Source organism: Cynoglossus semilaevis, chromosome 20 (assembly GCF_000523025.1).
Source record: "Cynoglossus semilaevis isolate Cse_v1.0 chromosome 20, Cse_v1.0, whole genome shotgun sequence".
In the NCBI taxonomy this organism is placed as follows: domain Eukaryota; kingdom Metazoa; phylum Chordata; class Actinopteri; order Pleuronectiformes; family Cynoglossidae; genus Cynoglossus; species Cynoglossus semilaevis.
In genome coordinates this window covers 12,031,930-12,048,173 of record NC_024326.1, presented here as the reverse complement: position 1 = coordinate 12,048,173, position 16,244 = coordinate 12,031,930, and the positions used below count along the sequence as shown (strand labels likewise).

Genomic DNA, 16,244 nt, shown 5'->3' with positions numbered 1-16,244 from the left:
AAAGAGAGCGATTAAAAAGCCAGGGGTCAGAATATCTTTCCATACCACAGAAAAAGTAAATCCATGCAAGTGAGTGTGTGTGTGTGTGTGTGAATATGTGTAATGAGTGGTGTGAAAGTTGCAGGGGGTTTTCTTGTGTTGTCACGACCATGTTGTCTCTACATGGTTCCTTAGAGGAGAACTGTGCAGCTCTGTTCATTTACTATGGTATTTTGCAGTTCTTAGCATTTAGCACGTAGCTCCACTGTTCCGGTCAAAACTGTTTTTTACAAGTAGTAAGGCAAATCACAGGATATAAGAAATCAATATAATGTCATGGCGAGCATCTAGCATCTGTGGCTAATTTGCAGAATCTTCAAACGCTGAGATTAACGTGACCAAACACTTCCTGTGACCCTCCTAAAATGTGTAAGGTGGTATATTTTGAATGATTCAACTGGATGTTTTCTGCTGTCACTGTGTTCACGGTGTGCACAGCTGTGTTTATCGTGTGATTTTCATGTTTTTTTCCACTGAATTTAATTTGTTCCATTAAAAAAAACATATCTTCCCAGGGGACAAATGTGTTGATGGGTCTGTGTAGGTGAGGTGCACAACTGAAGTGTGAGATAAGTCAAGAGGAGACAAGATGAGACAGCCAGCATGGGCTCCATCAGGCAGCAGCATGTGATTCACTGTATGTGCATGTGAGAGCTGAAGAGGCTGGATGACTGTAGGGGAGGTGGAGGTGCTGAGTGGAACGCAAGAGTGTGTGAGATTGGGTGAGTTTTTTGGGATGAGTGAAAGAGGTTCAGGGTTAAGGAAGTGGGGTTGGGCAGGGGGTGTCGAGCGACGGTTGGTGGTCTGGAATGAAAGGAGGTGTGGGGTCATACAGCATTTAAAATGTCAGTTACAGTTTTTGATTCATAGTATTTGGATTTTTAGGTATTTTTATTTTTTCACTAAATTTAGTGCAAAAGTTTAAAAAATGTATAAATACCAGGGATATCAGCCCATAATAATAATCTATTTTAATAATCCGGGGATTGTACTGATAAATAAATAAAATTACCAGGCCTATATCGGAATCGGAAATTAAGTGTTTGGACGTCAGATATCGGCAAAAAGTTCATATCAGACAAGTGCTAATAATATCCACCATATTTAACAGTTTTACAGGTGAGAGCAGGAGTGGGTTAAACGTTTGCCGGCCTTTGTGAAAGTTTTGAACACATTAGCTGTGTGTAGGTAGTGTAGTATGGCGAGACCAGAACAAATTGGCGGCATGCATGCTTCAGGCCTGTGTTCTAACATTTTGTCCTGCCATCTGTGTGTCAGAGGGTGGTAGTCATTTGCCCTTTGTTCTTGCCTCCAGTCATAAAACTATAAAGCATAATAATCTGTTCCAGCACTGAGAAGAGATGCTCCTTCAGTCTCATCACTGAGGTACGCAGAGTCACCACAAACACAGGTTGTCGTACTAATCTTTTAGACCCCACGTGGACCCTCAAAGTTAAAGAAGAAGAGTTTCTACAGTGAGCACAGTTTGTTCAAACTTTATCTTCATTTTTTATTATGTTTTTTTTTTGTTCTACAGTAAGACGACGGTGGGAGTAGTGGCCCCCGGCTCATTAAACTTTTAAACCCCTTCTTTATGGGACGTGACGGCAGATCATCTGCCTCCATCTCACCCTGTTCTCTGCTCCACCACAGTTACCACCTCCACCTCCTCTTTTACTACACTCATAAATCTTCTGTAGGGTTTTCCCCTGTTCCCATCACCTGGCAACTCCACCTCCAACATCCTCTGTCAAATAAATCCACCACCTCTCCTCGACACATCCAGATCATCTCCACCTTTATCTCCTAACTCTTCAACCTTCATTTTTCTCTTTGCCCTGCTGTCCGTCCTGGTCAGTTCATCTGCCCCTCTGTCATTCAGACTGTCACTGTGTCTAAACTGTACATCATAGCAGGTCTCACTGCACTCCTACATAAACCCTAAGATCTTCATCTTGTGTGTGTTGAAAAATATCGCCATATTGGATATCGGCAAAAAGGTATCATCGGACATCCCCAATAATAACCTAAAAGTATAAACAGTTTGTCCTCGGAGCTACACATGACAACAACAGCACATCATTTTAAAATAAAATGAGACAAAAGTAGCTGCACACAGACAGACAGACAGAGTGCAGCTAAAGAATTGTGTTTTGATTTGTGTGTGTAGGACATGAGAGTGGAGAAGGAGTGCTTCTTTTATATTCCAACAGCTCCCTCTTCAAACACTCCCACCACAGCCCTTCCTATGATGCTTACTGAGCTCCACTTGAAGAGGCGCTTTGTATGGGATTTTATTATCACAGCTACGACATGTCGCCCAAACAAAAGACAGCACTCATCGCTGGAACAAAAACAACCACACGTAAACACACCGGCCTCCAGGGTAAAAACGTCTGAGTCCAAAAATGTTGCACGACAGCAACGCAAAGCAACTCGTGGCTGTTAAACTCTTCAGTCAAGGCCAGCGAGTGCGAGTAAACGTCCTGGACACCAGAACGACAACAGCAGTGACCGTTGGTCCACTTCTCAGTCATGTGACCTCCAGCCACCCTACAGAATCAAACCCAGAGCTTTAATTAAAGAGTTCAACAACTCAACCTCACGTTCTGTCTCCACTTTCATTTCTTCTTTCTGTTCTTTTCTTTTGTTCTTTCTGTCTTTATTATTCTTTCTTTTTTCTATTTCTGTCTTTCCTTTTTCATTTCCTTTTCTTCTTTCTTTCTTTCTTTCTTTCTTTTTTTTCTCTCTCTCTGTCCTATTCTCCTGTGGTTGTGCAGGAGGATGACTGTGGTGTTGTGATGAAGCCCACCCAGGCAGGTCTGTGGCCACTTTAAAAAAAACAATTCAGGCTTATTGAAGGTAAAACAGGCGCGCGCTCCATGTCACTGAATATTAAGGAGGCGTTCTATCAGGGCTGCATTAATTCCAGCCATGTGTTTTAATTAGTATTCCTCCCGATTGTTTACGGAGCTGTGGGAATCTGAAAAGTTAATAGAGTAGCCGTCGTTCTGAAGCGACTGTAGGCACTCAAACGTCTGATAAAGCACTCTCAGAGTTGGACGTAAATGAGAATTCTGACACCAAAGGGTTCATAATCCAGATACTTAGTCTGACATTAAATCTGCAGCAAACAAGATTCTTATCTAAGTGTCTGCAGGACTCTCCTGGGACCAACTGCGCTAAGTGAATTAATTATGGAATTATAGAAGTGTAGAAATAATGACAATATTATCAAGGCCTGAGGTCTTAATCAAATTGTCTGATTTATCTGTCTTACTGTTATTAAAAAGATATGAAATAAAGCCACCAGACGGGGGGGGTGGGTTGGGGGGGGGTGCATTTACAGCGAGCGTAGTGATTGTGTGATTAAATTACATTTGTGTTGCAGATGCTGAAAAATATTATATGAAAAAGATCTGCCCATTCACTTCAGTTTAATGAAGAAAAAGTCTCTGGTTCTGTTGGATTTCTACGGCCAGACTTATGAAACTTATGAAAACTGAAGGCTGATGTTTTGAAATGTCTTTTATCACAAATGGAAAAAGTCAAAAGAATCCAACAAAATCAACACACATATATAAATGTGTGTTTATACCAACTGGCACCATTACAATACATACATATACATACTTTTTAAGAAATTAAGTTTTTTTTTCTACGTGTGAATTCTCAGATGTTGTGTGTATAATAATTTCTGTAAAACATTAGGAGCTAATAAGGAGGGGGCCGAGGGGGGGTGGGTAGCGGGGGTGTTGTCATGCACTGAAGTTACTGCATAAGAAATAAAGCCTTAAATTACCATAATAGGTTGGATGTAACAGAAGAACACTAATGGCCGCGGCCCAGCCATACGGCGTGAGGTGGACATTAGCCGCGTCTGCTGTCATTACGACAAGCAGCAGCCAATTAGAGGAAATGCTTTTTGCTTTTTGATGGGTCTGAGAGGGAAGGTGGGGTCGCAAAGAGTTCGGGGGGCGCGGGGGCTCCGTTAATTTGTTTTCCATCAGGGTGTGAGCTTTTTAGAAATTCAAAGCTTTTCGTGGCTAAGATGAACCATTTACTTGACAGGTGAAAAGTGTGTGTCAGTGGAGAACCCCAGACGATCACAGTCTGAGACTCTTCACTGTGACATGGTCCTAACAGTAACCCCGTCAACAAACACATGATTAAATGACCCTCGGATCAGACCAGTGTTCTGTGGCCCCGCCCTCTTTATTCGGAAACAGCAGTGTTTCTGCTGTTTACTAAGTACCTGTCTGTCTTTTTACTCTCTCTCTCTCTCTCTGTCTCTCACCCACCCACTGACCTCATCGGTGACGACGGTGGATGCACTCTCTGGGTCACTGACCTCAAAACACATTATCTGCCCATGACACTGGGGGTACCGTTTATGTATGTTTACAAAAATGCCCCCGAAGCTATTACTGCGAGTCATGCCTCATTCATTTATATAATTAAACACACTGCTCGTTAACGAGCCAACTGACAACAGGCCGTCGATACCGCTGCCATCGCCGTCTCATCGCTCCTGTAGAGTCTTTTTTTGTTGTTGTTGTCATTTCTACTAAAGAATGTTCAGAGTACTGTATATTCAGCCTTTCATACACTGTGTTACTGCAGGGGTGAAAGGTCGGGTGAAGAATGAACGAGTGGCTCAATCCCAGCAGTCACCTGACCACTGGGCCATTCACACTCACCCTCACACCTACTGTTTGTTTGGCCAATGTAGTGTGAAAAATAAAGCTAAACCAGGAGAACTAGTTCTCCTGCTCCACAATCTGGTAAAAAAAAATCCATAAAAACTGCAAAAATAAACTTACAATGGAAATAACATAAATTTAAAGATGTAAAAAAACAAGCCGCCCTCCAGTCGACCCCCCCGGGGTACTGGACCCTCAGAAAACTGATGCCTTTTTACTTCAAAAGGATGGGAACACTGATGTGTTAATAGACGGTCAACCGCACACGTGCACGAGCACTTACACGCACACTTTACATATTCATAAACCACACAAACACTGTTTGAGAAACCATAAAACTGGTCATTTAACAGGACCCCGGAGAGTGCGTGTGTGTGCGGTGAAGAGAGAGGAGCTGTCACGTCAGCCTTCTTACCGAACCCCCCGCCCCCCCACCTCCTCCGCACCCCTCCCTCATCAAGCCTGGTGACGTCAGACCCGTTACCTATTTAAACCGGGCGCACAAACAGTAGTTTTGAGAGCGCGTGCACGGCTGACTGACTCCGCTGTAGAGTTGCGTGTAGATTATTTTATTCTCTGCAGCCAACCGCGGTCCGACCAGAGATTCAGTCACAGAAACTTCTTATCTGTCAAGCGCACGTTTATTCAGCGCGACAATTCGGCTCACTTTACGGTCACCTACTGCACCGACACTGACGAAGTCGCGCGTCGGAGAGAAAAACAGATTGGCTTAAAAAGAGCTTGATAAAAACAAAGAGGTAAGACGAAAACTTCAATTAATTTTAATTAAGCACGGTACTAATCGTATTGATAATAAAATAATAAAGTTTAAATATTTGTTATTTATAACAGATAAAAGTAAGATAAGTATCAAGTATATTATAAATAGAATAAAATGGGTCAAGTTGTTGTTGTAGCTATTTTTTGTATCAATAGCAGGGATAATATTTTAAATCAGTGATTGTATTTAATATATATTACATCCGAGTCACCAATAATAAACACAGCCAATAATAATGTTCTGACAATAACTAAACCAAATATTTTAGTTACCACAGAGTTGGAGGAATTTTGATAAATGACGAATGAAAATGTTTTTAAAGAAATGGGAATACCTCAGGTCATACAGTTCTAGGACAGCTGTGTTTTGTTTTAATTTGATCAGGTCAAAAATATTAAAATCTTTTACCAAACTGAAATTGAAACCTGTTGAATATATATCCAAACATTGTAACAAGTTCAATTTTATTGAACTTCATTTTTTCCTCTTCTTTAAACTGGAAGAATATTTGAGAGGGACTTGATTCTAGTTTCTAAATATTTTTTTCACCTAAACAGAGGACATGTAGACTGGGTTATTTCCATCAGTGCAGATTGGTGTTAGAGCGTCTTGTAGAGTACGCAGAAAAATACATATCTACACAATAAAAAAACAAATATTTAAACCAGATCAGGACTGATTCAATTAACGATTGTTGTAGAAATAATGCACCTGTGTGCTGTGTTGTCAGTCCATGGCTGGCCTCTCTCACAGGAGCTGCATGTGGGTGCTGTTCCTGAGTGTTTGTGTGTCACTGGTGGCCACCACAGACTGCGGCAAGGAGTGTGCACTGTGTGTGTACCAGCTGCTGGAACAACAGTCCCCGCTCTCTGCACTGGTAATGTCCTGCTTTCATTCCTTCTTACATGTTCTACTTCAGTAACCCCTGCAGGGTCAGAGGTCAGAGGTTAGGGGTTTGGTTGCTGATGTTTATGTTTATTGAAAAATCATCAGAAATACTTCTGATACACATCGTGACGAGAGACTGACTAAGTCAAACAGTCAGTCTGTATTTCAGCCTAAAACAATTTAATTTAAAGATGAAAAATGCAAAAAAATACTCATTATTATAATAACAAAATGAATTAATAAATAATATATTGAGCATACCTGCATTTATTTTAAGAGCAGGGACGAATGAATTGTTATTGTTGGTTTCTGTCATGTCTTGAGCTTTGAAAAAAAGCAAGGATTCATGTGTCCCAATCCACATGAATCCTTGTTGCCTCCTCTCACGGCTCCCAGAGGCGGCTGCAGTTGTGCTCCTCTTTCCAACGGCCCCTCAGGTGCCTATACGTCCCCAATTCAATTTTCCTCCTCATTAATTCCCTTTTGTAAAAGCTCAGCATTAATCTGTGCTGATTGCCGTCACAGCGGTTTGTTGATAGCTGAAACAAGTGAAACCCAGCTCCAGATGTGAGGTTAGAGGGAGGTGAGGACATTAGAGTGGAGTGTTTCAGGCCATACGTTCACCTTTAGCCTGATGGCAACGGTGTCAGCGGTGCTATATGGACGCAGCAAGTGGGGAAGAACAGGATGAGTGCTTCGCAGGATGGGAAACCTGTAGATTTTATAGGTGACTACAGCGCTGCGAGATGTTGTTAAAAGAGTAATTGAATAACAATAAAAAAAAGTACAACAAAAAAAAATAGATCTGTTTCTCTCCCTGATGAGTCCACCCACGGAATCTGTGTGTACTAGTCAGTGTGTACTAGTCAGTGTGTACTAGTCGGTGTGTACTGCAGATCACTTTATACTGCAGAGTGAGTTTGAGATGTATTTTTTATATATATAAATAACATATATATGTTATTTTGTTTTTCATCACACCTAAAATAAAATTACAAAACTTTATTTGAAGTGTGCAACATGTTATCACATGTATTACATTTTATACTTTTCTTCTTTTGTGCATTAATTTTTATTCTATTTTCCATTTTCATATTTTTGATTACCTTCTCCTTCTGCTGCTGCTGTAACTAAAGTTTCCTCTTGATGGATTATTAAACTTCTACCGTATGTCATCTCATTCTTTCTCATCTTTTCTGTTCTCATCACTTCTTTCTTCTGCAGTTATATTTTTGGCTTCAGTACACAGTTACTTTAGAATTTCCATTTGGCCTCATCTACAGTCTGCAGGTATTTTGGAGAGTACACTGCTGGAGTACACGTACAGGGAGGAGGAATATTTAAATTTTACATACTGAGGTCATTATACTCGCCTGTACACAAACATGTGACCGTCTAACTATATGACTTATATATATTCAGGCATTATTTGAATGGTGAAATTATTGTTACTTTAGAATACCTATCTCTGTTATCCAAATAGCTGTTAGCATGATGATTCAAAATTAATTTAACAGAAATGTCTCAGAAACACTGGTCTGAGTTCAAATCCAGTTCTTGTAATTATTTTCCCAGGCATGCTCACTGGAGTGTGATGGTGCGTTGAACAGTCAGAAGCTCAGCAGGTGCCAGGACCTTCTGCTGGGGGACGAGAACCAAATCCCCCTGGAGGCTGACCCTCATCAACTGGAGGCAAACGTCGTGATGGCCGACAGCGAGGAAGCGGCGTCACCGAATCATCAGCTGATGAAGAAGTACGGTGGCTTCATGAAGAGATACGGCGGTTTCATGACCCGCCGCTCTTCTACCCCTTCAGCAGAGGGGGCGCTAGAGAGCCCTGACGATAATGAAGTTGTCGGCCTGCAGCTCTTAAAGCTCCTCAGTGAAGCAGCAGAGCACGGCAGTGACGGGGACAGTCGGGTGCATCAGGCAGTCAAGAGGTACGGGGGCTTCATGAGGCAAGCTGAGAGCAGCGTGGAACAGAGCGATCTGCTGGAGGCTGTTTTAGACCGTGGGCTCAAGAAGCGCTACGGAGGGTTCATGAGGCGTGTAGGCAAGCCTGAATGGCTGGTGGACAGCAAGAGCAAGAGAGGGGGGCTGTTGAAACAGGCCTGGAAGAGTGACATTGAGAGAAAGAAAATGGATGAAGGATTCATGGACTAGGATGCCACCGCCACGGCCTCTCCATCCCATCAGCCCTCCAACTGGTTGCCATGTAGTGTGGAGTTGGTGCTGTGAGAGTCAGCTGACTGCTCCCTTTGCTAATTACGTTGTTTCCTGCTGCTTTGTGGAATGTGCTGCTTCTGCCTCCATTGTAGGACCTCCTGGTCTGGTGTTGATAAAACGATGATAGCTGTAGGTGTACATAAATGATATATATGTGGTCTGTTTGGGGTCCACTGATGTTGTGTATTAAATTAACCTGTTGATTGTGTCTGTGTGTATTGTTTATTAATATACTGAACCTCCTCACGGACATACACGTAGGACTTAAAACTACAGGCACACGTTTACAGACATGCAGTAATACACAAGAATGAAACTGTAGAAAATATATGGATATACTGCATACATATAAAATATATAGAGATATACATTAAAAATATACTAAAATACATATATTACTGCGTGCACCCTAAGGGAAGCTTAAAATCTCGTTGTACCTTGTATAATGACAATAAAGGCTTTCTATTCTATTCTATTCTATTCTATATAAATGCATTTCATTTAATGTGATGAAAAAATAATGCACTCAATAAAATAAAAATGATCTTAACATTGGCAGCTGCTATAACAAACACTTCTTCTGCACGACAAACTTACCACAAGGTAAAATAATGAAAATAATGAAATCCCAACCAGCATTGAATTTAAAAAAAAATCAAATTACACGTGCAGTACCCAAGCGTACCAATAGATGTCCGCATATCCTCTGTTGAGAAGCACTGGCGGAGATGATATTACAGACAGAAAATGCATGGCTGTATGTGACGTAATACAGCAATAAAAACAGCAAATATCTATTAGAACATATGACATCAACTATTTTATATAATGTGGACCAATCATGTATGTTAATATTAAACACGAACGTGTTAGCAAACTGGAATTTATATTAGTTTTATCCCTGTGTATACTTACTTAAATTACTTAGTACAAACAAAGTAGAACTGCAAAGAGAAAGTTTTGTCTTTAGAACTGTTAGTGGTCAAACAAGGTATTTCAGGGATGACGAACCATTTATTTGTCAAACATTTGCATAGGAAAATCTCTCTTCGGTTTGTTTGTTTGATCAGACTACACGACAACAAAACACCGTACACTGGCTAGTAGTAAAAACTCCGACAGACTTGAATGTTTCCAAACTTGTGTTTTATCGGGATTATTCTCATTCTTAGAAATTACGATATACTTAAATTCACTGATACTGACATATGTGTGATAGACATCGTTCATCTCTGAGATGAGAAACCTCTGTTTGTATTGTGGTAGGTGGACTGGTGGTCACGTGGTACATGTAGGCGTCTTCTGCTGCCATTTCCGTTTTTTTTTTTGGTATGTCACGGATAAGTTAAAAAAGAAACACAGGCCATCAAACCAACGGTCCAGACTCACACCGCGTCCCCCCGGAGGTTGTCGACTGCTGAGGTAACATCGAGGTACTGTCGTCATCATACACAAACGCACGTGTACAGACTTAAACACACACTTAACTCATCTTTGTACACAGTCTAGAAGAGCCTGTCCGTGTAGCGGATCCTGGTTGGTGCGTAAACAATGTTGAATTTACCGATCAACTTGTGTGGCTACAAGTAAAGCTTAAGAATATAACTGTAACGAACGCGTACTGGTGCGTACTACGTGTTTTAAGACAAAGGTCGTCAAGTCTAGTTTTTTGTTTTGTTTTTTCAGATTTTGGACTTTTTTGGGGTCGACCTGCAAATTAATGTACTCGGTTTTTCAAAGTTTGGATGCAGACTTTATGTTACGTAACAGGGGTCCAGGGTCTTCGGGCTTGTTATCTCCAGACGGCGACTGATGTTTGTCAAAATCCGCACTACTGTCAATCACACGTTGATTGAACTCGTATCAATCCGCCCCCAATCGACAATGTTCTTGAGAAATTGTTAGTTTGTTATTTTCACTATTATTTTTAATTAACATTGTGTTGTACACGAGAGTGTTCAAATTAGAAATGAGAAATTCCTACAGTTGACAGAGCATTAAAGCAGCACATCCCATCGCCTAACAACCCACAATGCATCCTGCTTGTGTTGTTTGTAAAAGCAGTTTACTATGCAAAAATATATAGTATAGTATAAAATAAAGTATAGTTAATTAATTATATAGATATTTTTGCTAGGGTTTTGTTAGAATACTGAACACATTCTTTGTTTTCCAATTAAATTTTTTTCCCCCATGTTTTATAGTCACCTGTTTATTAGCTTCCAGAAAGATGGCCAGCCCTTTTGCAAATCTATACACTTTTTTTTCATCCAGGACTGTATTTGTTTTGATTCAGTGGCGTAAAGTTTTTTTATAAACTAGGTTAACAGTCAAATCAAGATCGGGAGCTTTGTCAGCACTGTAGGTGTGGTTAATGAGATATGGCTGACTGCTGTTGCACCAGGGCCTCAGGGTAACAGGAGTGACCCCGTGTTCCAAAGGTCCAGTGTAAGTTGCCAGTATGCAATAATCACAAATTACCTTTTGTTTAAGGTGACTTCAGGATACCAGATGTTGATTTGTAAAATGTATATAAATTATAATATATATATAAAATAAAAATTTAATAGTTTGTTAAAAAAAATTTTTGGAGAGAGTAATAACTTTTAAATTTACTGGGAGCAGATGTATTAAGTATCCTTCCAATATACATATAAATATGTATCAAATATAATATGATCCTAAAGTTATTGTGACTTTATTTCCTTCACAGAGCCATCATGAACTTCTTCCTGGAGACACTTATGGTTCTCCTGATGTCCATCTGGTACACCTTGGAAGCTCTTGTGTATACCTTCATACCAAGACGGAAGAAAAACATCTCTGGGGAAGTGGTCTTAATCACAGGGGCGGGGAGCGGGATTGGTCGTCTCATGGCTCAGGAGTTTGCGTCTCACGGCACAGTCCTGGTGTTGTGGGACATCAACCAAGACGGCATGAAGGAGACAGCCAAACTGGTGAAGGAGTGTGGAGCCAGAAAAGTTCATTACTATCTGTGTGACTGCAGCGATCGCAACGAGGTTTACAGAGTGGCTGAGCAGGTGAGCCTCCTGCAGCACGGTACAGTACGGACCAGCTGCAAATGGTCTTGTCACTCATTGTGGTCTTGTTTCAAATCTCAGTCTGGACTGGGTCTATCTCACGGTCCCATGTACATGATGGACACATTTCAGTGTGGACAAGTCTTGTGTCTCAGTGTAGGCTTGTCCTAGGTCTCATATAGACTTGTCTGTTGATTTACACAAACTGTTGTGCTAGTAAAGGAAAGTTGGCTGCAAAACATTGAAAATTTTATGACAGCCTGTAGGGGTCATCAGTGAGATTTAGTGACGCAGAATTCAATGCAATCAATATTGATTTACTGCAGTTTAATAAAAATGAAAGTTTATGCACAAACAAAGAAATGGTACTGGATGAACTAGGACTGTGTTATCTGAGACAGTAGTCCAGACAGAGGTCAGATAAAGTCCAGGAGGTGACGTAACCTCTCTCTGAAGTAACTGGGTTGGGTGATGTCATCATTTTTTTAAATTTCAAACGATCATATTACAATATTTGTTTTAGCTGCAGCTGAGAAGCTAGCAACCTAGCATGATACAAGGGCATTAAATGCATTAGACAGTCTTTAGACCACACTGATCTGTGATCGATGATTTGAAAGGAGGATCCATCAGGAGTTGCTTCAGTAGATGGTCTCAGCATAGAAGTGAAAAAAAGGGAATGCCACTCTTGGCTATATATCCTCACTGTCAGAGTGTTGGAGTGGGGGAGGTGTGGAAACAAGTGTGGGCTGGAACTCTGTAAGATTGAGGACAAGAATGTCCACCCAGAGGCCAAATGGTGCCTGATTGTTTTGGTAACAGACACTGGAGAACAGAAGCATTGAGATTCATTATTGTGTCTGCACAATTTCATTCTCATTGATTTTTTTTTATTCCTGTTTTCAGTTATTATATAATTTTCTCATTCTTCTAATGAAATGGTAATATTTTTTTAAAGGGTCTAACTTTATTACCTGAGGTCATTTTTAAATACATGATAAAATATGGGCCAATCAGAGTTAGGGACTCTTGGAACAAGGCAACGTCTGACAGCTTTCAGACTGACCCTAATGTTTTTGTTGTTATTCTACACACTGAAGCAATCCCTTTGTCTGTTGTTAGCTACAGCCGACACGTCCTGCCTTCACTTGTTTACAGTCATTTACTCTTGACTCCAAACAGGTGAAACGGGAGGTGGGTGACGTCAGCATACTGGTGAACAACGCTGGGATTGTAACAGGGAAGAAGTTCATGGATGCTCCTGACTCCTTGATTGAAAAGACAATGGAAATCAACACCATGGCTCACTTCTGGGTCAGTCAAATGCAGCATCAACACAGTGACATCGACTGTCTACATCACAGAAACTGATGGTTCTTCTGGTATCAGTTAATTATCAGTAAATGTTAATTGTCCGTCTCTCTGCTCAGACGTACAAGGCCTTCCTTCCTGCTATGATCGCCAACAACCACGGACACCTGGTCAGCATTGCCAGTTCTGCTGGACTTGTGGGAGTCACCGGGCTGGCAGGTCAGTTTCTGTGTCATGAATTCCAATTTAATGTGTCCAATATATTCATGATCATCTTTGTATGTGTGTCCAATATATTCATGATCATCTTTGAAATCATTCTGTCTGCTCCACGACTTCTAGTCCACCCATTAATTATTTTTCACCTTTAGCTTCTCTCTTCAGGGATCACCAGAGCAAATGCATTTGCCTTCATTTTACTCTAACCCACTACAAGTACAAATCTACAAGCAGACCTCATTGCAGATCTCACTTTACTCTGTAACACAACATCCTGTCTTCAGCCATTGTATTCTACTTGTGGTTTTGGGCTTCTGTCGCTGTCATTCACACACACAGATTCAGCATCAAATCTCTCTTCACAGATGTTTTATATAATTCACAGTCTATTTCTTTTCTACTGCACATGCTCTCTTGATTGTTGGACTAACACTAACTACTGCCTGCTACTAAAACACATTTTAATGCAATTATTCTGTTAAAAAAAAACCCACGTATCTGAAGTTTTCATAAGAAACGTTTAAGTTGTTTTTGTTTTTGTGTAGTCACTGATTTTCAATGTAAGCGAAATACAGACCACCTTTCACCTCATTTTCTGTCACACCAACTGAACTTTGACTTGATAACAAGCCTTTGGTTGTATAACTGTGGGTGACGTATTAGTACACTTTGGAACGTGGCCACAAGGTGACTCTATACTCTATAGCAGTTTACCTGCTGCCTTATCAGCTGTCAGTTTGTGTTTGACACATTATGTGACTGTTACAGCTGTTGATGAGAAATCTGAGGTGTAATAAACCCATATGGTTGGTGTGCACAGAGGAGACGGGTCAGGTACACCTTAGGGTGTGTAGAGCTCTTTGACCTACATCTGATCTGCCTGTGGTCCTGCACTCAGGGACAGTCACAGAGGTTGTCTAAGGCCGACATGCTAATGCTAAGATAACCTACCAAACCGAACACAATCTCTGCAAAACAGTCGCAGATACGGGTTGATTACTCATTTCTATTCTCGGTCCTCGCTTCTTCTTCTTCTTCCTGCAGACTACTGCGCCAGCAAATTTGGCGCAGTAGGGTTTGCGGAGTCTATCGGTCTGGAGATGCTGGCCACTGGGAAAGATGGCATCAAAACCACCCTTGTGTGTCCGTTCTTCATCAACACTGGGATGTTTGATGGCTGTCAAACCAAGTAGGGCTTTTTACAGTGCTTGACAATATACACACAATATATGGATAAATGTAAATAAATCTTTGCACACACATGTTACACATGTATACATGTATGACATGTGTGTATATGTAGAATGATTTCAGTGTGGCAGCAGCACCTCTCCTGACATGTTGGTGTCCAGTGGTCTGTTGATTTCATCCTAACGATCTCTCTGTTCATCAGGTGGCCAACTATTATGCCCATTCTGAAACCTGAATATGCTGCCAAGAAGATCCTTCATGCTGTGCTCACAGACCAGACGTACTTACTGATGCCCAAGAGCATGTACTTCATCGTTGGTTTAAAAAAGTTAGTATCAGGCTTTTCTTTTTTCATCCATGTTCATTACACACACACACACACACACACACACACACAAAGTGTCACAGAGCTCCTGTAAAAAAATCTTTTCCTCATGGAATGGTTGACCTTCCTGGATAAGGTCATGTTTGAGTCTGTGTTGTCCCTCACAATTCTCCTCAGTGTCCTACAGTGGAAGATGACCGCTGTCCTCATCTCTTACCTGGGTCTGTCTGTGGAGGCAGACTACCAGACTGACAACAGTCTGCAACGCAAACTGCTGTGACACACGCTTTCAAATGAAATAAATATTAAATGCAATATGTGAGAAATAAAACCAGTTTAGCACCTGCACTGTGTGGCATTCTGATGACCATCACTGGCCACTGGTGGTCTTTTTATTTTAGGAACACATCTGGTTTGTGGTCATGACCCTTTGTGTGTGTATGAAGTAAATAAACACACTCACCTAAAATATAAGGGGAAAAACAGGGATTTAAACCATGGATCTGTAACACAGATTTTAAAGGCTCAGCTTAAAATAAATCAGGGGATGACATGACTGGACAACAACAGAAATTTTGACTCTGTATCCTGCAGATCATCAAATGTTTTGTCATCTGTCACGTCTGAAGTTTGATAGGAAAATTAGAGAGGAAAGAAACACTGACTTTTCAACAATAATCTTTTATATTCCTACTGTTCCTACTCTTAACTATTTTCTTTTTTTTTTGTCTTTTCTTCTTTTTTTTCTTCACCTTTATATTTGACCAAAAAGAGGGTTTGTGATGATGTTTGAACGAAAGCTGAAAAGGTTAATAAATTTCACCTTATATTTATTTATTTTTTACTATCCTTAGTATTCTCCCCACAAAGATGGGCATTCTGCTGGGGTGGTACATGGGAGCCTTCAACTTCATGGACAAGTTCATAGGACGCAACCAAAAACAGAAGTGAAGCCATGAGAACGCTGTCCACGTCAACACGTCTCTGAAGACCATCGGGGGATCATGGTGTTGATGATGATGATGACTTTTGGTTTCTTTTAACCGTACACTTTGGGCTTTGGCATTAAAATAACACCATAAACATTTTTTTTAATGAAAAAAAAAAGATTTAACAAAATTGTACAAATGCAACAGTTGTAATAGTGTCAGCCAACGTCAACCTCCATAAAGGACTTAAAAAAAAAACTTCCTCTTAATGTCATGTTCGTGTCCTGTGGAACAGATGAATACCGTCTGCACACATTTCATTTCATACACTACTGATGAACAGCGCTCCAGTCAAACCACGCATTTTTTAAACATATATATGTAATTCATACATATGTATAAAAATTTCATATGTAATAATTTTATTTTAAAAATTTGGATATTAATGACTATATTTAATGTACCTCTATAGCATGTATACTTGATTAATAAAAACATGTAATTGAGAATTAATTAGGTTTTGGGATAAGGTTTATTAGGCTGAAACTCGGAAAAAACGGTCTTCGAATCAATGAGTCTTCTGCTATCAGA

General features: G+C 40.5%; 2 protein-coding genes across 4 annotated transcripts; both read left to right on the top strand.

Annotated features, from left to right (window-relative positions):
- Positions 1-5,234: 5,234 nt before the first annotated feature.
- Positions 5,235-8,845, top strand: penka (proenkephalin a). The gene is made up of 3 exons (XM_008334779.3): positions 5,235-5,500; positions 6,254-6,400; positions 7,987-8,845. Exons 2-3 carry the CDS (start codon positions 6,257-6,259, stop codon positions 8,572-8,574), a joined length of 732 nt encoding a protein of 243 aa, XP_008333001.1. The 5' UTR covers positions 5,235-5,500; positions 6,254-6,256; the 3' UTR covers positions 8,575-8,845.
- A 1,073-nt stretch (positions 8,846-9,918) lies between these two features.
- On the top strand, positions 9,919-15,911 carry LOC103396624 (short chain dehydrogenase/reductase family 16C member 5). 3 transcript variants are annotated; one of them, XM_008334777.3, is made up of 7 exons: positions 9,919-10,059; positions 11,351-11,678; positions 12,861-12,992; positions 13,109-13,208; positions 14,253-14,397; positions 14,602-14,727; positions 15,579-15,911. In XM_008334777.3, the coding sequence occupies exons 2-7, from the start codon at positions 11,358-11,360 to the stop codon at positions 15,673-15,675; spliced, it is 921 nt and encodes a 306-aa protein (XP_008332999.1). In that variant the 5' UTR covers positions 9,919-10,059; positions 11,351-11,357; the 3' UTR covers positions 15,676-15,911. The 3 variants fall into 3 exon arrangements, with proteins under 3 accessions (XP_008332999.1, XP_008332998.1, XP_024921951.1); XM_008334776.3 differs by having other exon boundaries at positions 9,921-10,070; XM_025066183.1 differs by lacking the exon at positions 9,919-10,059 and adding an exon at positions 11,063-11,085.
- The last annotated feature ends 333 nt before the right edge of the window (positions 15,912-16,244 follow it).